Source organism: Maylandia zebra, linkage group LG5 (genome assembly GCF_041146795.1).
Source record: "Maylandia zebra isolate NMK-2024a linkage group LG5, Mzebra_GT3a, whole genome shotgun sequence".
NCBI classification, from domain to species: Eukaryota; Metazoa; Chordata; class Actinopteri; order Cichliformes; family Cichlidae; genus Maylandia; species Maylandia zebra.
This window is the reverse complement of record NC_135171.1, coordinates 19819200-19843120: the sequence shown is the minus strand read 5'-3', so window position 1 is coordinate 19843120 and position 23921 is coordinate 19819200. Positions and strand designations below refer to the sequence as shown.

The 23921-nt window shown below is 39.3% G+C and overlaps 1 protein-coding gene across 2 annotated transcripts; it reads right to left on the bottom strand.

Moving 5' to 3' along the window:
* Positions 1-581: 581 nt before the first annotated feature.
* Positions 582-22034, bottom strand: LOC101474273 (SPRY domain-containing protein 3). 2 transcript variants are annotated; one of them, XM_004544983.4, is made up of 11 exons: positions 21927-22034; positions 20359-20505; positions 20186-20261; positions 15099-15223; positions 12212-12344; positions 11925-12113; positions 6763-6912; positions 4913-4970; positions 4169-4288; positions 3958-4082; positions 582-2858 (listed from the first exon to the last, which is right to left on the bottom strand). In XM_004544983.4, exons 2-11 carry the CDS (start codon positions 20484-20486, stop codon positions 2724-2726), a joined length of 1239 nt encoding a protein of 412 aa, XP_004545040.2. In that variant the 5' UTR covers positions 20487-20505; positions 21927-22034; the 3' UTR covers positions 582-2723. The 2 variants fall into 2 exon arrangements, with proteins under 2 accessions (XP_004545040.2, XP_004545041.2); XM_004544984.4 differs by having other exon boundaries at positions 21889-22025.
* Between the last annotated feature and the right edge of the window lie 1887 nt (positions 22035-23921).

Here is a 23921-nt window from a genome sequence, read left to right as displayed (position 1 = left end):
ACTAAAAGGATTAAAGAGCGGCATGCGCTCCGGAGCCGCAGGTTGCCGACCTGACCGTTGTGTCATGGTCTTTAATTTTATTCTGTTGCAGACCAGTCAGAATACATCATCGTTCTTAATTTATCTCGAAATGAGTGCTATTGATGCTGGCAAGGTCATTGATTTCCATTTGAGAACTGACAATCTGTGATTCACAGTGAGGCAAAGAAAGCTCTAATTTGTGATAAATATGAACTTTATCCCTTTATACTGAATGAATAACATCCAGTGTTTACTGTCATCTTACAGCTTTGCTGTTATCTAACCAGTGTGCTTAGAAAGATATTTACCTTAATCATCCCGTAAATGTTGTGCTTATCTGAAAAACCTATTAATATGATCTCCATTTAAAAAAAAAAAAAAAAAAAAAAGCTGAATAAATTTTTTTTAAACCAGACAAACATTTCATCTACATGAAGAAACAACTTTTTTTTGCTGGCATTAAAAAAGTGAAGTTAGTCTTAAGATTTAAAGTTAGCAGCCAGAATGCTCATTAAAATTAAACCTGAAGGGAAGAGGAAAGAGAAGAATGTAGTCAGTAGTGTGATGACTTTAAATATTTTATTAACATTTTTGGCATATTTATCTGATTGCTTTAAGAGACGACAAGAAAATACAAAAAAGTGAATTTGATATGAAAGAAGAACATATATAAGAAGGGATGTGAGGGCAGGATAGGTCTGTTGCAACAGCTCCTGCTAGACATGGTCACCAAAATGGTTTACAGTACAGGCTGATGTGACAGTATGCTAAACGTTATGTCAGCCCACAAGTAGCAGCAATGGAGCATAATTAAATATTTGCTGACCAAAAAGAAACAAAAACATCTGGGATGCACAAGATCCATAAGAAGTTTCTGCCTAAAAACATCTACATGAATCAATTCCAACACCCGCATGGAGGCACTTGTTTGATATCTAAATGTGATCAATATTCTACTGTAAGGTGTTTTGACTTCACTGATTGACGGTGCAACTGCAGCTGATAAAAAGACCTAATTTACAGAACTGGACATAAAATTAAAAACTTTAAATGGTGGCGTTATCAGCAAATGAAGACCCACTGCCATATTTTTATGAACATCTCACAACCTGTAACACAAATGCACCGTCTTCTGCTACAACTTAACTATCGGCAGAGGAAATGTAGAGATTTCTTAACAAAAGACTTTTGTAATAGATTATAGTGGAAAATAATGTGACGCAAGAAAAAAAAGGGTGAACATGAAAACGTTTGGCTGAATTCAAAGTACAGCCCAAGATAACATCACTGCAGAAAAAAAAGACAACATATCATTTTCAAATTTGATTTTCAAATATACCTGAGAGCAGCAAGTAGTATTACAGTATGGCTTCTTTTTACACATTCAGATCTATAGGCCAACAGTCCAACTAGTGAGAAATTCACTTTATGCAAATATAAGGCCTTAATTCTTGCCCTGACAGAGTTTGATAACTGAGAATTGCTCTTCAGAGTTTTCCTTTGGAGACATTTGATATGCATTTCTAAAACACTTAATGATGATCCATAGAAAACACACTCAATATGAGGATTACATAATTTTTTTCCCCCCTGAAAACATCAGAAGTCTCCAATGAGTTTGGCATTTCTTTTCATTGATATAAACATCTGTGATTTTCTTGGTTGGTTGATGGAAAAAAGTAAAGAACATGTATGTAGTTACACTTTGACACCAAGCACTCAAGCATTCAAGGGAAGTGAATAAACAGGACTATGAACCTCATACTGTCACCCAAATCTATTTGAGCTTCTTCCTCTCACATGGTTTTGATTTTAATCATAGCAGATTTTCAAAAAAGGTAAACAGCACAGAGAGTTACAGAAAATTTCTGCTTATTTAAACAGCTTTCAAAAACACAGCAATTAAAGGCCATTAAACAGTTTTGATGTAATTTCAACAAATTGCTATTAAATTTAATTATCTCATAACTGTCAAAGCATGTGGCTTGAACCGTTTCCACAAAATAGGCTGTAATGTCTCCATGTCAGAACAAGCACACATACCTACAAGGAATGGAGCAGCTAGTTTTTCCTGTAAACTCACTGTTCATTTAGTGCACAGCTGTTTCTTTGGAAGACTTTCTGAGGATTTTCTTTCTAAACTACGACTCTCACCACTGAGTGTCAGTAATTCACTGTAAGTAGGAAGAAGCAGCAGAGCTGTGAGGATAAACTCAGGATGGCTGCAGGCTGTGAGAGTGCCATTTGCTGACATGCATTATTGCTGATAAGTAATAGGGTTCATTTGTTAGCTCATGCTCTTTCTGGACTTTCACATTCATTATTCTGTTGAGCCTCTTTTTGACATTTTATGCCCTTTTTTAACTTTAAGATGTTTATGTATTATTGCTACAGCATTACTCCATATTCTTAAAAAATCTCAGATTATTTTAACAATTTTTTAAGATATACAATTTTTAAAAAAGCTATTTTTTAGGCACATATTTAATATTAACTCATAATTCTTATAAAAGTTTTTGCCAGCATATTAACTTATTCTTCCAGCACGAGGGAGCCACACTCAGCTTCTACACTGGAATGACTTTTCCGGGAACATTCTGGAATTTGTTGATTTTTACCATCGGATCTCCAAAATGCACACAAGCTCATTCCCTTGTCCTTGCTCTAATCTCACCATTCAGCTCTCATTTCCTCCACCCTGCTCATCCACTGAGGGGGTGCAGGTCCACTCTGACCTTCTCCCCAGTGCTCATCATGCCAATGGTAGGATAGAAGCCTCCTACAGGTAAGGCCACTTCCCTCCGGCCCACCACTTTTCCATTCCGGGTGAAGAACACCTGAACAACAAAGAAAATATATTAAGACTATCTGCTGGGAAGATGGCATATACAGTACTGTGCAAAAGTTTTGAGCCACCCCTTATTTTTTTATATTTTGCTTCCATATGAGCCAGACTTTACTGCAGTTTCTTAAAGTGCTCTCCAGGCTTTCCAGAGTCTTTCAAAGTTTTTCTTTTTCTACTCTTATTCACTCTAGTCCTCGCACCTCACCATTTTCAGACAAGTTCAAGCAATAAAAAAGTGACCCTAACTCAAGGGATGAACCAGGGTTGTGCCTACACATAACAGATAGCTTAGAAAATAAATAGTTTCAAATGGTATCCTTTTGCACAAGAAAACTCTCACAAAAACACAACTTTTGCTCCCATTTTAGTTGAATCTACATAAAAATGCCAAAGATAACACAGTCTAACAGACATAAAATTGTATATTTGCATTTTTGTACCTACAGTGGTGTTCCCAAAGTGCCATTAGCTGAAAACGTGGCATATGCACTGTGTGTAGTGTTTACTTAAAAAAATGAGCAGATTGTAGAGGATTAAAAAGGAAATAGCAGGTCTAAAAAATATCTACAGCAGATGACCAGTGTATGAAAGTCAAATCCTTAAGAAATAGGAGGAAGAAATCCAGTAAAGACCTGACACAGGACCTGAGAGATGCATCTGACCCTTCAACTGATCCATCTACTGTTCACTGAAACCTCAACAGAAACAGTCTCAGTGGAAGGGTCGCTGTCAAGAAGCCATTCTTAAGGAAGGGAAAAGGCTGGGGTATGCCAAATTACACAAGAACTGGACTGAAAATCGGTGGCAACAGGTCTGAAGGAGTGATGAATCCAGATCATTTTTCAGCATGATAATGATCCCAAACACACTGCCATCTTATCACACTGTGATAAGAAAGAGTGCAGTAAAAGGGGATCATACCAAATACTGACTTTCAAACTCATCAAAACTGTATAAATTCTGTTTTTTCCTTATATACTGTAAATTCATTTATGGCTTTATTGTTTTAATAAACTGCTGCACCTGTTTCCCATTTTCCTATCAAAACGTAAAGAAATGATTCGAATTTTCACACTGTGAAAGGATCTCACCATGACCTTCCTCCCCTCTAAACCTTCTCCCTCATCCTCATCCTCATCTTCATTGTTTGCATAAGAATCATTGTGAACCTCAAAGGGCTTAGCAACCCCATCGAAGTCCCAGTCGTCGATCTCATCTGAAAGTACCCAGTAAGAAAGCAAGTCAGAGGCTGCACGTGTGAAGGCACTTTGAAAAACGTGCGAACAATATAAACACGTTCACCTCCGCCATCAATGCTGAAGTCACGCGGAAACATGATGCCGCAGCCCATGATGTCCCCTTCAAGGCAACGCGGCCCAAACGGGTCCCCGACCCCACTGCCGTGGAACAACTTCCCATCATCTATGAAGAACAACAAGGGATCTGATTACAACTTTATTCCACATTAACAGGAGTATTACATAATAAAGAAACAAATGCCGATATCAAGATATAAAACAACATCTCTCATCTGCCAACATGTAACAGTGAACAGTGTAAAGAAATATCCATCGTTCATTTTCCAAAGAAGTGATTCTGGACAAACACACGGCCACTCCAGCAAGCAATTTAGAGTTTCCATTTGACCTGATCTGCATGATTTAGACTGTGGGAGGAAATCAGAGCAACCAGAGGAAACAGACATAGACATAAGGGAGACCATGCACCAATTACACTGAAACAATATCACTCTGAAGTTTACATCTTTTTCCAAGTGCTGGGAGTAAAATAGAGCTACTCAGGAATCAATCAGAAACATTACGTTAATACAACTTAAAGCAATGATCAGGAATAATAACCATTCAGCCCTTTTTAAGATCGCTGGAAACATTTGTTTGGTGCCATTTTCTGTGTCACTGATGGCAACACAATGATTGTGTCCACTACAAAAAACATTGTGACAATGGGACTCAAACATGGGCTTGATTGGAGTTCAGACAGTGACACCTAATCATCCACCATCAGGATCAGACTGAGCACTCTCACCTGCATGATAAGCTATGGACCCTCTGCTCCAACCCGGATGTCTGTTTTTTGGATAGTCCTGAAAATCAAAAAAGAAATTAGCTGTGGCTGATGATGGAATAAATTACTGCTAGGCTGATTGTTTTATTATATACATTTATTTCTCTAAGATGGGATGCTTATCATGACTTTTTTAGACATAATAGACGTCCTAAAGGTGCTGTTCAGAGATGCCCAGCAGAACTCTTGTACTGTTTACAATTATTCAAAGCTGCGAGGGATTCTTTTACCTGAAATAAAACCTGCCTGACGCTGATTTTATAGGTCTATGTTTAGCCTAAATTTAGGTGGTTAAAGTATCCGCACAAAGCCACGTACACAGAGCACTGGAGTGATTGTGTGCACAGTCACAGGTAGAGAAATCGCACGTTGCAGTGAAGAAGATAAGACTGGAACAATACCACAGGCAAGTAAATAGCAGACAGTGACACCAAAAGGAATGCACTATAAACAAGTGTTCCTTTATCCAACATAAGCAATGATTGAGCAACTAGTAACTTAAGCATTTGTTACCTTGAGATAGAGAGAGAGAGAGAGAGAGAAAGAGAGACCCTTGTTTAGATTTTTGCAGCAAGAGGTAATACTTCCCATCAGCAGACTGATGCATCTCGCAGGAGATGACGGGGGATGGAACTTAACCTCAGGAATGACCGTTTGATGGATTTATAATGCTCCACTAAAACCGCAGACACACTGAGAAAAACAATTCCTGGAAAACAATCAGCACAATGACAGAGCTCTATTCTCCACGACGTCTGACCCGAGGGCACGGCGTGCCCACACACAGTAACTAACAGCAGAGGAGTGAGGGGGAGCTTAATGTCAAGGGTGTCTGCAACAGCAATCCATTACCTCCCAAGCTGAGAGCACTATCCCAGCTGGCAAAGCAGTGGTGCGATTATGAAGAGTGACGCTCAATCAATTAGCGTCCAATAACTAAGAACAGCGAGCACGAGCGAGCTGGCGGAGAACAACGACATCTGAGCCAAACTTCATTTCATATCGCTCATTCAAATGATGCAATCGCTGCAGCCTGAGCAATTATTACAGTGTTTTATTTGTATTAAACAGGATGTGCACAGAGTTCACATGAGGCCAGAGGCAGTTTGTTTTATCTCTGATGTGTAAATATTTAACAGATCTAATTTAGTTTCAAAACACAGGACATCATTTTCCACTTATGTAGGATTTACTCCACATAAATGATCCTGGATGGATGGATGGATGGATGGATGGATGGATGGATGGATGGATGGATGGATGGATGGATGGATGGATGGATGGATGGATGGATGGATGGATGGATGGATAGATAGATAGATAGATAGATAGATAGATAGATAGATAGATAGATAGATAGATAGATAGATAGATAGATAGATAGATAGATAGATAGATAGATAGATAGATAAGCCAGAGGAACTTGTGCAATCATTTTTTGCTAATCTACAATGATTGACTATTTGGAAATATAGAAGAAGTAGGACTAACTTTCCTATTCAGGAGGGCAGTCAGTAAACATGTTAGCATGCATATGGAACAACCTTCTATGGAAAACCAGATGTAGCGGTAAAATGAGACAATATTTATTCTGTTGTTAGCTTTTCCTCTTTCGGTCATCCATCACTTAGACTGGAAACAGTGAGAGCAGTGGGGCAAATGAGGGAGAGCGATGACGAGGTGTTAGAGGGGCAAAGAGAAGTTTTCTTTACTGACAGATAACCACGGTGTGTGTATAGTAAATTAACCCTTGTATCAATGTCAGTGACATGTGATCATTATCGTGATGACTGTAACGAGGAGCCTCTTACCCTGCGTGCCAGCCCCAGTGCAATATAACACTTCTCTCCAGCATCTGTGATCTCCAGCTCATAGTAGTGGAAGCGTGTGTTCAGAGGCCGACGGGCTTGAGCCAAGCCCACATCCACGATGCTCTTCCCTTTCCCTACGTACTCCAGCAGCTGCAGACATGACCCATCAGACATGTTAAACATGCACAGCTAGTAGGAGAAGTCATATAATATTACATGCAGACATTACTTTGAAAACAGTATCAAGATGAATCTGATTAGGTAGCAAGGTACTTTATACCTTTAAATATGAAAAATGTGTCTATAGGTAATTTTAAAGGATAAAATAAACATGAAGTTGTATTTCACTCTTATACATAAATCCCCAAGCACCTAAACACAATTTCTGTCAATTCACCACATTCAGGATTTGGTGCTACAGCTGACTAGAGGCGAGTTACATTATCAAGCTTCCCTAGTGCTGCAGTTACATTATGTTTAAGCACATGGCATTATCTCAGAATCGAGTAACTAAAGTCCTGCCAGATTTCCAACGTAACTTCTGTTCTGCTAATCTCAAAAACACAGTGAGGTCCATATGTTTTTTAAACAAAGGCACAATGTTGGTGCAGACATTTAGATTTAATTCAACAAAAGTTGAATGGCTGTTTGGGAAACAGCCATTTTAATACACAGTCCCTCACTTTAAGATGATAAATATTAATTTAGCATATCAAAGCAACACAATTATGAATACAAGGATTTTTTTTTCGAGAATGAAACCTCTTTGCAGTCTTGGACTGCCAGAAGTCTAGAAGCCATGGACCAAATGCCGTTTCCTTTCTTGAAATGCTCTGCCAGGCCTGAACTGCAGCCGCCTCCAGTTGCTGCTTGTTGTCTCTGCATTAAGTTAATACATTTCTTTGCCTTATGAAACTTTTGGGTTACTTCTGCAGTATGGTCATTATCCGTATCCTTCAGAATTGATCCTTTTACTTCTATCAGCAGTCAGATCATCAATAAACCCTCTCTATTTACATTCAAGTGTCTCCTGACTGTAGACTTACGTCCTCGAAAGTGTTCTTCACTTGGCTAGATGTTGTTGTTGTTTTTCTTAAACATGGATATAATTCTGTCATCATGTACTTTAGTTATCTTTGGTGGCCTTTCAGGCTTTCTGGTGTTGCTGAGCTGGTCATTCCTTCTTTTTAAGAATGTACTGTTGATTTTGGCCTCTCCTGAAGTTTTTTTTCCCATTTCTCTGCCATCTATTTTGGATTTTCAACCCAACAATGGTCTCCCTCACTTGTGCTGCCATGTCCCTGGACCTTGTATTAAGAATTTCAGAGAACAGATACAAAATGCAAATTCATCTGCGTTATATATTTTGAATATTGAGTGAACAGACTTCACCCGGCCATAAAACGGTTTATCAGTCCAATTACTTTTGTGCCTCTGTAAATGAGGGACCATGTAGAAAATGGTATGGTTAATGCCACATTTTTGCTAAACCCCTTGAATTAAATCTGAAAATCTGCACTTCACAACATCTTGGTTGTTTTGTTTATAACAGTTGTTTGTTACAAAGACCAAAATTACATAACAAAAACGTGTTACTGTCCAAAAACATGGACCTACCTTTACATGAATCACTACTTTCAGAATTTATTGCAAAAACTTTGGAAGCCTACAGAGATTACTGAGACGTTCCAAAATAATTTCTCCAATAGTTGAATTTAAACAGCGTTGCTTTAGTCAAGTGGGTGGTCAGTCAAATTGCATGTGTAACTCTGACAGCTTAAAAGACAAAACTGGAGAAAGAAAGTTTATCCGAATGATTATAACCACTACATTATATTTGACTGCTAGTGCAAGCATGTCTGATTCTGCACCAGCTTGATTACAGCTTCTGTTTCAGGTTGCTATAAACATTCGCTAAAGAGAGAGCATGTTTCCATCTAACATTAATGCAAGAAGAAACCAGTGTTACACGAACCAGTCAAGCTAAAGTTCATATCCATATCTAAGACCTTTGACCTTTTGGATATGAAACACTACCACTTATTTTATCTTGGAAATTTTGTTAGAATTACTGAGGCCAAGTGAACATCTATACCAAACTTCATGAAATTCCCAAAGGGTATTCAGAGCTGGCTGATGGACGAGCTGAAAACTTAACGCTTCGGTTGTCGCTGGTAAAACCCAGGCTGCAACGCTGTGCGTATCTTTCTTTCTATGACAGAAATTAATTTGTCATCTCTGCATTTAACTGTCTGGGTACGAAACAGGGGCTGCCCTGTTTCGTACATGCAGCCAAGAAACTCAGCCCTACTAATTTCATTCTCTCTCCACAGGACCCATTAAAATGTCATCAGAGCAGATGAGGACATGTGCACATAATATGACCATCTGAAGATACCTTCATTAGTTAAAAAAGCCAGAAGTGCTCTGCCTAAAATCTCATTAAAAATAAAACAGTTACCCAGTGAACTCCTTTTTTTTTTTTGTCACAACGAACAAGTGGGATTAAATTTTTATTATGATGCCATTTTGCATTCTTAAATCTTATCTAATTTATTATTTGTTAAATCAGTATTTACCCCTGATTAAGTTCTGGAGAAGTTGAATTTTTTTTGTTCTTCTTTTTTTCCCTCACAGCTATCATCTGGATTACAGCTGCTAGTTAATCATTCAGTAACCTATAAATACCTGTGCCGATTTCAGCTCATGACAATATTGAACTTGATGATATAATATTGTTGTGAAAAACGAAAATGAGATTCAAGTAGATAAAGAAACCCAAACATCTGAGGAATTAGTTCTGATTGAATACAATCTTAAAAGTCCTGCGGCGTTCTTACTGATACCACTGGCAATGATCTACTGTTGCTGTTGTCAGTAGCAACAAAATAAAGTGAGTAACAGAATGATACTAACGTGACACATAATACCAACAACTCCATACCTACTGCAGTAAAGCAAAAGCAAGACCCAGCAGCAGACAGACATGTGCCACAGCGGATGTCTGTCTGCGTGCCCACACACAGCCATTCAACTTTTGTTGAATCAAATCTAAATGTCTGCACCAACATTGTGCCTTTGTTTAAAAAACATATGGACCTCACTGTGTTTTTGAGATTAGCAGAACAGAAGTTACGTTGGAAATCTGGCAGGACTTTAGTTACTCGATTCTGAGATAATGCCATGTGCTTAAACATAATGTAACTGCAGCACTAGGGAAGCTTGATAACTGCCCATCTGTATATGGAGATTCACATAGAATGGCTTTAATTTAAGATAAAGGTTGATCATCTCAGTCTTTTATAGTTAGTCTGACTAATGCATGCGCATGTTAACCCATTTAGGTATTTGCTAAGCAACATGAAGACATCGCAAGATATTGTTCATATTTTGATTTTTGTGGCTAAAATGAGAAATTACTGTCACTAAATAAAAATGATATGATGCTTTTAGAAGGTGTTGTAAGTACATAAATGCTACAAATGGGTCACTTTATCACACTGACAGATGGTTGCTAGGCTCTTTGATAACATCTGATATAGATAAGAATATTTAGGGACCTAAGCTGTGCCTGTGTGCTGATTCTGATTGCTCAACTATTGATTGTGTAAGAGAAGTTCACAAACATATATTATAGTCAGACTCTATAAAGCTAAAAAGTATTGCTATAGAGCTAGGATGCATAATCAAAACGATGAATCCTTGCAATGCTGTGTGTGAAATCCTCAAGAGGCTTAGCCTTTTGCCAAAGGACCATAACATTTTTTTTCTTAAAGACCTGTCTGGTTAAATAAATTAAAAAAGAACTTTAAAACTCATTGTGCTTTTGGCATCCTAGTGCTATCCTTAACTTGTGTTCCTGAAGGTCAGGCTGGCTGTTCATGCTGCAGCTTGCAGGCCCTGCACTTACACAGGAGAGGGCCATGTTTTTAGAAATAATGGATAAACAAATGTGCGGGTGGCATGGAGGTTACTCTAAGAGTGCAGTTTTTGTGTGTATCAACTGCTGAGTCAAACAAAAACATTGCAGCCAAGCAGTCGGGGGGGGGGGGGGGGGGGGGGGGGGGGGTGGCAAATGTAGAAAGCCAGAGTTGTCATTGAACAGCTTGGAGAAAATGTTGCTTATTTTTCTATTGCTTTGTTTCACTTTAGTACTTCTTGTCTTTACAATCTTGAGTATTGCAGTCACAATTTCTGTCACAACATCAACGTTTTGGTTGTAATGTGGGTGATGATGCACTAATTCCATCAATGATATTATACATGTGAGCACATTTCTTATGTTAACTCTTTAATTCAAAGCCCTCTTTTAAAGGAATATACATGCACTGAATAAATGGTTTATAGCACAGTATAGTTTAGCTGTACCCAGCCACATGGGCATAAACGTATAGTATTTGTCACCAGTTGCTACAGCTTCTTAAAGGTTTAGAGCCAGTATTTAACCACAAAGTGAAAGTCTTTTGATTTAGAATCTGTTTTGTGAAAGTGTCCTGGGTTAAGAGCATTAACTTGTTTTATGATGACAGAAGAAACCAGAGATCCTAGAGAAAACCAGCACAAGCCCAGGTGACTATTTGGTAACCACTGAGCCATCGTAATAGTTACAAACAGTTACTGTACTGCTATAAAATTATATATTATCCTGTTTGCCTCTATTCATGATAATTAATTAATACTTAGATAAAGGCTTACACCACATAACATTATGTTATATTTTTTAATTGATTCTCTTACTTTAAATCACTTTAAGAAGACTCAGATGGTGTCTGAACATGCTGGATCTCGCAAGGGTTAGTTAGGGTTAGAGTCATGATTCTTCCTGATTTAGCAATAACATGATGGACAGTTTGAAAAGATTACCACATCCAGTTCAGCAGAACCAGACAACACTGTATGTTTGATCTACATTTTCTTTTTCCTACATTACTTACAATACAGCTCTGACAGTCTATTATACACTATTTTAGTGTATTATGCCATTAGCTGCCAATATAGCTCCAAGCTGCTATCCTCAAGAGACATATGAAGCTCCGTTCATTTTCTATTCCACACCACCTGATATTTTTCATTATCTACGCTGCTTTGTTGCTCAGTGAAGTGGCTCATGTTAGGCAATTTAGCATCACATCCTCAAGGCCAACCTGTTCCAAAGGACTTACCGTGCCAGTGACCTTGACATCATGGAGACGAGCCCAGTCCTCTTCGTGACTGTCAACTATCATCTGTCCATCATCCTCCTCCATTCCCCATTCAGCATTCAGGTCCAGCAGCACTTCTTCACCTAAGGAGTGCATCCCCACTGCAGGGTAGAGACCATCGGGAGATGCTGGGATCTCCACATTGCCAACCTGAGCACACAATCAGACAGTTTTTAAGAGATTAGCAGCGAGAATATATGAAATCTGTGTAAAGTGATACAAAGGCACTTATGGGGTGCACTACTTACTTCGTGACCATTCTTGGTGAAAAACACTGTTAACTGTCCATCTTCACCATCTAGTGATATTCCACAACCGATTCTGTCACCTCTGCAGCATTTTGGACCAAACTGCTGTCCTACAGTGTTGCCATTATACAGCCTGCAGAGAGACAAAAAGGAGAGGCCATTTACCTCGCTACAGTCACTGTTTCTATCTTTACAAAAAAATAAAAAAAATCAGATGAAAACGCCTTAAGTCATTGATCTAAGGTACTGCATTATGTGCAACTGTAAAAGTAAGAAGTTGTGTCATAATCCAGCGGTCCCCAACCCCCGGGCCTCGGACCAGTACCGGTCCGTGAGTCGTTTGGTACCAGGCCGTGAGCGTTGAGGCTCAGGTGTGAAATGTATAGTTTTCAGGGTTTTTATCGGTTTTCAGCATTATTTTGTTATCGTTTTTATCGTTTACTCTGTTTTCCTGGGTCTTTTCACGTGTGTTATGAATAAATTTTATTTTTTTCGGTACCGGTGTTACACCCCGGCCTAGGCAACCGGGGTGCAACGTAGAAAAACAAAAATAAGGAAAATAAAACCACGAAGGCCCTCCACCAAAATCCCAAAACGAAGGTGTCTCAAACGAAAATATTAACAAACCCATTCACAACTATTTACAACAGACTATTTATTTACAACAAAAACACCAAACTATTTACAACACGGGGGAGATCGCGACCATGACATACTGAAACACAAGGCTTAAATACATAGAAGGAGCAATCAGGGAATGGACCACAGGAGGGAAACACAGCTGGGGCAAATTAGAACTGACGAGACAGGGAAAACGTAAACTGAACACACTAAGATAACACAGACTTTCAAAGTAAAGCAGGAAATACATAACAGTCACGCAAAAACAAAACACTGACACACCGAAACGTAACATTTCCCCCTACCCAAAAATCAAACATGTAACCCCAAGTGAAATGTTTGATCAAAACCGGATGAAGGCTGGTGGAGGCTGGAGCGGTCCCACGGACCCTCCAGCGAAGACGGATGAAGTCTGGAGCGGTCCCACGGACCCTCCAGCGGAGGCAGATGAAACTGATGGAGGCTGGAGCGGTCCCCCTGACCCTCCAGCAGACGACGAAGGCTGGAGTGGTCCCACGGACCCTCCAACGAAGGCGGATGAAGGCTGGAGCGGTCCCCGGGCCCTCCAACGAAGGCAGACGAAGGCTGGAGCGGTGCCTCGGACCCTCCAGCGAAGACAAACGAAGACTGAAGCGGTGCCTCGGACCCTCCAGCAAAGGCAGACGAAGGCTGGAGCGGTGCCTCGGACCCTCCAGCGAAGGCGGACGAAGGCTGAAGCGGTCCCTCCAACGGACCCTCCAGCGAAGACGGACGAAGGCTGATGAAGGCTGGAGCGGTCCCACTGACCCTCCAGCAGACGACGAAGGCTGGAGCGGTCCCTCGGACCCTCCAGCGAAGACAAACAAAGGCTGACGAAGGCTGGAGCGGTCCCACTGACCCTCCAGCAGACGAAGGCCGGAGCGGTCCCTCGGACTCTCCAGCGAAGGCAGATGAAGGCTGGAGCGGTCCCACGGACCCTCCAGCGAAGGCGGATGAAGTGTGGAGCGGTCCCACGGACCCTCCAGCGAAGACGGATGAAGGCTGGAGCGGTCCCCGGGCCCTCCAGCGAAGACAGACGGAGGCTGAAGCGGTCCTCGGACCCTCCAGCGAAGACAGAAGGCCGAAGCTGTCCCTCCTTCGGACCCTCCAGCGATCCCGGACCCTCCAGCGAAGGCAGACGGCTGAAGCGGCCCCTCCCTCGGACCCCCCAGCGACGGCGGACGGCTGAAGCGGTCCCCGGGCCCCCCAGCGAAGACAGACGGAGGCTGAAGCGGCCCCTCCCTCGGACCCTCCAGCGATTGGACGAGCCCCCATATGTTACACCCCGGCCTAGGCAACCGGGGTGCAACGCAGGAAAATAAAAATAAGGAAAATAAAAACCACGAAGGCTCTCCACCAAAATCCCAAAACGAAAATATCCCATGACGAAAGTGTTCACAACTATTTACAACAGACTATTTATTTACAACAAAAACACCAAACTATTTACAACACGGGGGAGATCGCGACCATGACATACTGAAACACAAGGCTTAAATACATAGAAGGAGCAATCAGGGAATGGACCACAGGAGGGAAACACAGCTGGGGCAAATTAGAACTGACGAGACAGGGAAAACGTAAACTGAACACACTAAGATAACACAGACTTTCAAAGTAAAGCAGGAAATACATAACAGTCACGCAAAAACAAAACACTGACACACCGAAACGTAACAACCGGTAATAGTTTTATTTTGTTGTATTTATCCGCGACACCTTAAAGGCCGGTCCGTGAAAATATTGTCGAGCATAAACCGGTCCGTGGCACAAAAAAGGTTGGGGACCGCTGTCATAATCTATGTCTCGCTCTCTTTCTCTTTCCAATCATTTACTGTCAAAGCTCAAACAAAAACACACGATATAAAACTGAAAACTAATGATCCAAAAAAACTAAAACATGCTTGTGTACAGCTGATGGCTTTCAGTTCCAGGTCAGTGTGCCCTTGGTAAGTTTTCATCACTTTGCACTTCATTCTTTTGAAGGGAACATACAGGAAACCTTCACAAAGTACATAACCACACCTGCTCAATAAATCCTGATGTACAGATCGACTATTCTTCGTCCAGTTGCTGAAAGCATTTTATTCTGCTCCTTCAGGCTGTTCCCAAAAGTATTCAAACGAAAGTGCTATGTTTCTGGTTCCTCAATCATGACTGACACATGAGCACACACTGCTAAAAGTGCTTTAATGTGGAGCATATCCATATCATGAATGTAACTGTAAAGAAAATAATTGTCACATACTTGCCATCATCAGCATGGAAAGCCACAGAATTTGGTAGCCAGCCTGGTTGATGATCCAGTTTGTAAAACTGAGGCACCAAACCGACAGCAATCATTCCCCTCACTCCTGTTTCGATTATAGTCACCTGAAAAGACCAAAAGCACTTTTACCATCTATTAAAATCACTTTTTAATGGCAATAAGAAGAAAGTGTGTGGTCCTTCTAGCTGCTCCTAAATCCAAAAGCTTTGAAACAACCTGCAACAGAATCAGTGACTTTTGTTAAACTGCTTCCTGCAACACAATGATCTTGTCTTTTTTTAACTGAGAATTATTATCATTACTCATCTTGTACTATATTTCATATTAACTTGTTGAGCTTTGCATTTTTGTGTCCTATGTTCTTATCTTTAAACTTTATCTTAAATGTGACTTATATTTTTTAGTTTTGTCTTTTTTTGCCTTTTGAATTTTCAATTCCATTTTCAAATGTGATATAGAAACAAAGTTATTATACTTTGAAATGTAAAGATGCTTTTATAAAAAAAAGTGAGACAGTGTTTAGAAGAGCTGCAGTATGAGACCAAGCAGGGAGGTTAAAGGATGCATATGCATATCTTGTCTTATGGTGGCAGTTGGAGGACAAGGCCAATTTAATCACTAAGAAAAAGACACATGTTCAGAAATAACCAGGATTTAAGCTAATTCTTGCATAATGTATTATAATGCTGATGACTAAAAGAGATGTTAATGACTAGCATGTTTAGCATGTTAATATTTGTATAATATAATACATGTAAAATATTGTATTTAGAACCAATATGAACCTGGTTCTAATGGAACGTTAGTACTTTTGCGCCAACATAAACATCTTTTGTTTATGAGTCCTTATTGAGTCATAAAGTAAAGAACAGCACTAAAACAAATGCTGATGGATATCTGATCATGTATATCCTGTTGTTATTAATACATTTTATTCAACGTGGTTTTACCTACTAGTTAAGAGTTTTTAAGTATTTTATCACAGCACAGAAACTGATCTGAAAAACCAACTGCTAGGGTCCTGCAGGTTTGTTTGCCTCTACTGCAGATTTTTTACATGCTGTTACATGTTTTATTTTGGACTTGCACTCTTCGTCTTTTCACTTCATAACGTTTCCAAACCAACTTGATCCCAGATCTTTGTACAACCCCACACGATGGTTCAAAGTGAATACTCTTAAGTAACGAGCTGGGCTGCACCACTGTTATGATAACTAAATGGTGACCATATGTCATCATCCCCGGGGAACTCTTAAAGGACACAATGCAACTGAAGCACTGCTGGCAAATCCAGGACAAAGAGAAAAGGAAACTTTTTAAGTTTTTCCCATGACCTCAGCACTCATCTCCTGAGAGTAAGAAGCAATATTTATTTCTTTTTTTGTTCTACTGGAAAACATGTGGGTGAACCCTAAAATCTGCAATCAGGCCAACAATTAGCATCCACTTAATCATTAATCAGTTGAAAAGCCCATTTGTGCAAATTGTATTCTTCTTCCTCCTCCAAGGTAACTCCCTGTATGGGAGTGAGTCACTAGGGTGAAGCACATGAAAGTATCAGTCTTGAGGGCTGGTTACTTTTTCACTCTACGTCAGAGCAAGCAGGATGTGTGTGTGTTGGCAAGTTTGAACATGGCAGATTCTGATACATTCACTGTCCTGGGATTTTTATGTTGTACAGTATGTAGATTACCAGAAAATGTAAAATAAATACAGGGTGCATGACTTGAAATGAGCTGTGACTATTTGAACTATGAACTGATTTGTCAGGGATTAAGTGACTGAATCATCAGACTCAACAGCTCAAAAGTTACCACCGAAACTTAAACACTGAGTATCTGTTTTTCTTTTTTTAAATTACAAAACAAGTATAATGGAGACCCAAATGGGTACTTTTGCTGGTGCTGATTAAAGAAGTTTTCAAGTAAACGATCAGAATCAGAATCTATTGATGCTGACAGTAAAATCTGGCAGCCCTACGAAGAAAGAGGCATTTTGTAGCCTTCGAGTAAACAAACATATCCTTAAAAAACTGCATGCTGAAGATGGCAAATACTAGCCTACGTAGTTAGCTGGCAAAATTGACAATCATTTGCTAGAAATGTGAAGTTTGATTTTGCAAATATTTTTCTAGAATACTCACAATAATTTAAAAAATCAGTTTTTTAATTAAATGAAATGACACTAGCTACCTTTAGATAAAGTGCGTTTTCTTCTTTGTAGCATGAATTATGATTAAATGTGATTGCTATCATGTACTGAAGCTTCAAGAACAAATATTTTGAACCATGGGATCTTTCAAGGTCCTCCCTTGATTCAAAAACATAGGTTCAAAAGAAAAAATGAACCCTCAAGTGAAACCTGGTAAACTGAATGAGCTGTGGCTGAAAATTACAGCTACTGGAAATATGTACAGTGTTGTTTCAAAAACATGCAGGTATGACTTTGAGAATTTGGCTTCAACAGCACAGAATGTAAAAAAACAAAACAAAGGAAAAACCTGCCAAGTGATTCCACAAATCACCACTGCAAGCTGAAACATCTTCGTTTCTCAAAGGCATCATTTTTCCATGAAGTTTCATGATTCATCTCTCATCATGACTCCAAAAACGAAAGGGACCTGCCAAGTCTTCTTGTGTCACACAAAATAAAGAGGGAGTGCCAAGACTGAACTTCCTATTACACAGTTTCAAAATTAAATGTACAAGAAATTAATGTTTGTATTTTTCAGCCACACAGTGACTGTGGATGTTTGATCCTTTGACAACCACCAAAATGAATCATCCATCCAATCGTCTATCTATCTTCTGCTGATTTTCTGGGTTCGGGTTGTGGGGGCAGCATTATAAACAGAGAAGCCCAGATTTCCCTTTCCCCAGCCATGTCTTCCAGCTCATCCGGGTGGGGACACCCATAGGTGTTCCCAAGCAGGCAAAGAGATATAATCTCGTCAGCGAGTCCTCAGACTGCACTGTGGGCTCCTTCCAGTAGGTTGTGCTCGAAACACCTCACCTAAGAGACATCCTACTCCAAGCCACTCATGGTGACCAACGACCAAGCTCCTCATAGAAGCTATAGAAACTCTATACAGTCCAGCCACCCTTAAAGGGAACTCATTCCCGCTGCTAATATCCATAACCTCATTCTTTCAGTCACTACCCAGACAATAGGTGATGGTAGGAATCTAACGCTAACCGATGGGTAAAACACAGCCTCACCTTTACACTCATAATAACACACAATTGATAATCAATTTTTTCTCACCTTTAGGAGTCTGTCTATTCTGTTTAACAGTTCATGCGTCACTCGTGAACTCATAATCTTTTCATATATATATATTAAAAAACGACTCATTGTTGAAACTCTGCATCATTGTGCTTTGAGCTTTTAGTGTCATCTTGTAGCATTAACACTTGAGAGAGTCGATACCTGGTAAAGCACCTAGCCACATGACTACACTATTTACAATAAAGCTATCAGATTACAATCACAGGCAACCTCATACTGTATGTAAGTAATACTTAATAAAATCCTATGACAATTACAAGGTTTTATTTCTTCTAGCTACTCTTTGTTTAATGTGTACAATTACACAATTGTGCAGTTGTAGGCTCAGTGTATAAATGAGCAGTTTATAAAATGTGCTGATAACTTCTTGCATTCCCAGAAACACTGCATGTTACTATATAGTGAGTGAGAGAAAGCCTTGCTGGCTGTAAACTCCCTCTGGCGCTAACAGTCCAACAACAGGTGCAAAGCATGGAAGAGGAGAGGAGAATATTTTTTACTTTTTTTTTTTACATATTTGAAAAAATAAGAATAAATTACTGTAGCAACAACCAAATCGAAACAATTAAAAATTAAACAGAAATTATTATTAATTTGTACTGTTGTCAATGTATTTTTGTGCATTCATATTGATTGAGTGGCCTGAACACAGACAGACTCTGTATGAATACTGAGAGTTTTAAATATACTGCTGAATATTTTACAAGTGCCTGATGATTAGATTCAGTTACTTTCAGGCTCAGACGGGACCACCATTTCTGTTCCTTAACACCACACAAAAGAAGTTCTTCTGTGCACAATCACTTTCATTACTTGAACGTAACTTCCACATCAATTAAACTGCATACTACGGAATGAACACATAATATATTCAAGTCTTCTAAAATTGCACTGTCATGTGGAAACAGGCCCACGGCTTTTTTATTAACGCTGAACTACAATGACAGCGCAGTAAAAATACATTTAAAACATTTTTTGTTCAATACCCAATTGGGTTTTGTGAAATGTGAAAACCTCCATTCACAGAGGTCATAACTGAGAGAAGCCTACACTAGAGAAAGTCTACAGAAGTCTTCGATTTAAAAAAAACAAACAGTGAAAACAGTCCAGCTCAGAAATGAAGAGGGTGGCAGAAAACTTGTTGGACTTTCCAACATTACATCATCAACTAATCAACAGTAAGAGTGAACTCACAGCAGTAAGAGTGAACTCACAGCAGGCAATCCACACTGTGCCTGAGCATGTTTAACCCCCCTAAGATCAGTGTGTTTGGCCAGTGTGAGTGTGAGAAAAACTGGGCACAGGTACAGTTCAGTTGGCAGGGAATTAGTGTATGAGCATGGGAATAATAGTTTTATTACAAAGAGCTTGTTAATTTCTAATTAACAGATGTACAGGTAAGGTGAGAGGACAGTGTGTGACCACTTTCAAAAGTCAATTAGAGAGAGAGAGAGCAAGTTTCTGAGACAAATTGAAGCGTACACACACCCGTTTCTTTAGGTGTAGTGTGAGTGTATGACAGCAGACGAGAGGGGAAATCCATGAAATGATGCCTGATGTGAATACACCCAAGAATGGTTCCCAACTGTGGCCATTAAAACCATATAGCTGGTCCCAATTTCAGTTCTTTAATGTGGCAATCAATCCAAGATATCATGGTTATGGACACGTACATTGTGTTGCAGAATAGGCAAGACAAGTGAAAACACAAACATCAGCGAGGTTACAAAAATGATCACAATGGTGTTTTAAGTAAACGCATAAGTTGGTGCACTTACTTCAAAGTAGCGGTTTCTTTTCGACAGTGGCCTGGCCGCCACAAAGCAGCCAACTTCATCTGAATTCCCATGATACCTACAAAGAGATCCGTAATAATCAGCACTTAAGTGAAATCGGATGCCAAATCAGTAGAAAGGTTCTCTTCCATCTCCCAAAGTGGCATTGCTTTTACCTGAGTATGTCACCATCTCTCAACATCCTTTTGAGTCTCTCCCGGTAACGCACAGCTCGCACCTCACGAATTTCTCGTATTCGCCTCCTCCAGTTTAGAAAGCGATAATGAAGGTTTATGTCGTCCATGTCTGAAAACCATCACAATCTAGAACACAAAGAGCACATCTGAGATAAAATACTTGGTTTTAAAACACCAAAAGTTACTGTAAAAGTGGACCACTCCACCAAATTATGAACAAGAAGTGTTGTTATGCTGACTCTATAGTTTACAAGGCACAGAGGTTTAGTTACTATATAACTGACATGAGTTTATGAGGAAAAAATAAATATAAATGCAGTCACCAAAAGTATAAGTTTGGGAAATTCAGGGGCAGCACAGGACCTCCTTAATAAAACAGTAATGATTTCTGACCACAATATTGTGCAATCAAACAATACGAAGGACTTGGGTTTGATCCTCAGGCCAAACCCTTCCTGTGAGGAGACTCTGTTTTTCCGTTCACATTTAATCCTACTTTCCAAAGACAAGCAAAGGCCTGGACAGGGACTTCACCCTGCCAACAGGCACGAACGTGAGCCCCCCCATTGTGTTGGCCCGTGACGGACAGGTTTTTCCCGTTGGCGACCTACACGCTAACCGAACTGGGGCTGACTCAAGAATAGACTGTCTCATCTCAAGATTCCCATGAATACATGACTCCCAGATTCACTTTGTCTCTTGCTCACTTTTCTTTATTACGTGCTGATAATATAAAGGCAAATCACTTACTAGTAAAAGGATGCGAGTACACATATTTTTTCCTAAACTATACTTTATTCTTATAATATTCAGATTACTATCAAACAAGACAAAAAACTGAAACTGAAAAGCTTAAAAAGCAGGAGTTGAAACAGAAAGTTTTGTATTATAAATGACAAATAGATTTGCACTTCACCTGTTAGTTACCCAATCGGCTGATGTCTCAGGTCTACCTCGGTGATACTACTTTCTAATATTATAAGAATATAATAAGAAAGTAATAATATCAAGTCTATAATCAAAGCCGTGCCGACTCACGTGACATTACACACAAAGTTATATTTTTCTTTTTTGAAATTCAAATTCACCCTTTACTATAGAGGTATATTTGTCGTGAACGGTGATGTGGATATTTTCTTTTCACTGAGTCAGAGGTGGGTCATTATACAGACATGCGCAGAGTTGAAAAAGTCTAAAAATGCTGCCATACACTACTGAAACCTTTGTAAAATACGAGTCACTATCATGCATATAATATATATGCGTGCGTTTTTTTGTTTTGCCAAAGAAAATAAATATGAAAGCCGTAAGGTCGTACTATCACTTTGTTTCCTGCCTTTTAACCACTACGATTTACTAATTTACGAGCCTTCCCCAAACACGACACTGCATTTCCCAAACTACAGACAGGACTCTGTTGGCCGGCTAGCTGCTTCAGCGCCACAACATTATGTCGCTTTGTGGCTGATTATATGACGTAAACATGGATACAATAGAGTTTATACCCACACTATTCAAAGTCCTCCTGTCTTATAATGATTCCTTACTGTTTTATAACTTGTAACGCGTCGTTCTTCGGCTTTTCTTCCAATTTTAAGGAGGTGAACTATGCCACTTTATACAAAGCCAGCGCTGTCGGAAGTTCCGCCTCCTCGACCAATCAAACGTGAGGATGAATACGGAGAGAAATATTTAACCTGCGCAGTGCCGTGAGACAGCGATGCCGTTTGTAGTTTTTTTTATTTTCCCCCTTTTGATTTTACAGTTTGCGTTTTTTACGTCTACATCCAACTCTCTTTGCATATGATAAGAAAAGAAGTAGCGTGACCGACTCAACAATACTTTAAAAATAAAATAAAATATATGTTTTACTTTATAAATGGTTGGTTTTGCTTTATTTGACCAGGTAGGTAATTATTTTGCTCCTAGGAACGGACTCTGAAGTACTGGTTTTAGAGCATACAAAACGATGTTGGGATGTAGGCTGGGTACCCTGCTGAACATTCCCCTGCAGATACAAGTGGTCCTTGATATATATATATATATATATATATATATATATATATATATATATATATATATATATATATATATATATATATAAATCAAAATACCATATATATTATTGTCTAAGGAGCTTGGAAAGAAAAGCATCTGGACCTCTTTTAGTTTCTTGAAACTTCTCGTCTGAGAAGCTTCTTCAGATCTAAGAGCAATTGGTGGAGAATCCCAGATTTTTAAGCCCTATTGGGAGTGTACCTAAGAGGGTCCGGGACCCTGGTAATTCTTAGTTTTAAATTGAATTTATTTTTATTCCACGTGTTTATGAATTTAGTTATACATATTTCATTTTCACTTTGTAACAGATATTTTAATATTTTAATCTAGTGGATTAGTGGCTCTGTGGTGTAATAGTCAACACATTCACCAAGATTCCCAATCCATTCGAACCTCAGGGGTTCAAAAGCTCCTAGTAGTCCCAAGGCTGGATAAATAGGAGGGTTGTATTAGGAAGTTCCTCTGGCATAAAATCCGTGCCAAATCAAACATGTGGATCCATCCGCTTTGGCAACCCTTTGGGAAATAAGGGAGCAGCTGAAAGTACCTTATTTATCTCTTTTTTGGATTATTTTCTTGATTTTGAAATTTCAAGCAAAACACTGCATCCCCCTCACAGCTTCTTATGAAGTTGAACGTCAGTTTGCGAGCTGGTTTACAATTGTATAAACCGGCATGGAAAAAAATTGACATAAACACTGAACTTAAGAGTAAGTTTGCTTCTGGTGGGGAAAATGAAAGCAGAAACCTACAAGTCCTAGCAACCATGAGATATTAAACGTATCAATTTTATGGCAAAATACTTTGATCCTGTCCTTTAATTTCATGTGTTTGTGATTCACAAATGCGGAATTTACAGGGCGGGACTTTTAGCTTGTGGCTATTGATGTCTTAGTCATCTTGCCTTCAGCGGCACTCCTTCAACCTTCCGGTGTCAATCAGTGTCAGCTTCAGCCCTGAGAATCTGTAAACACACTCTGAGAACACACTGTCGATTTAGCAGATAGCGTTTAAAAAAAAAAGTAGTGACAATATCAATAAAAAGGTTGGAGGTGTTGGAGTGCCAAAATGCTTTTACTGTTGTTAACAGAGAAAAACTTCTATTATTTGGAGTGTTTTTTGAGGCTATAAAGCCAGATTTATTCCTTGTTTTAACTATTTTTACTTATTTTTTATTATTTTTTTATATTCAAATCATTTTAATATTAAATTCTGCTAGAGATTTGAATGCCATTGAAAACCGTGGTGTAATGAAACTAAATTTATGCTGCAGAAAATAAAGTGTCTTTTTCATCTTTTAGCCCTACCATGATTGACTGGCCATAATAAAGCAGCACCTCCGTAAAAATATGACGATGATAAATGATCCTCTAAGTGGGGAAAAGGCAGAGCAATGGTGTAGCAAACGCAGCATCACTTGTGATTTATGTCAATGTAGGAAACATAGCTATCCAGTGGCATGACAGGCAACAAATGGCATGAGC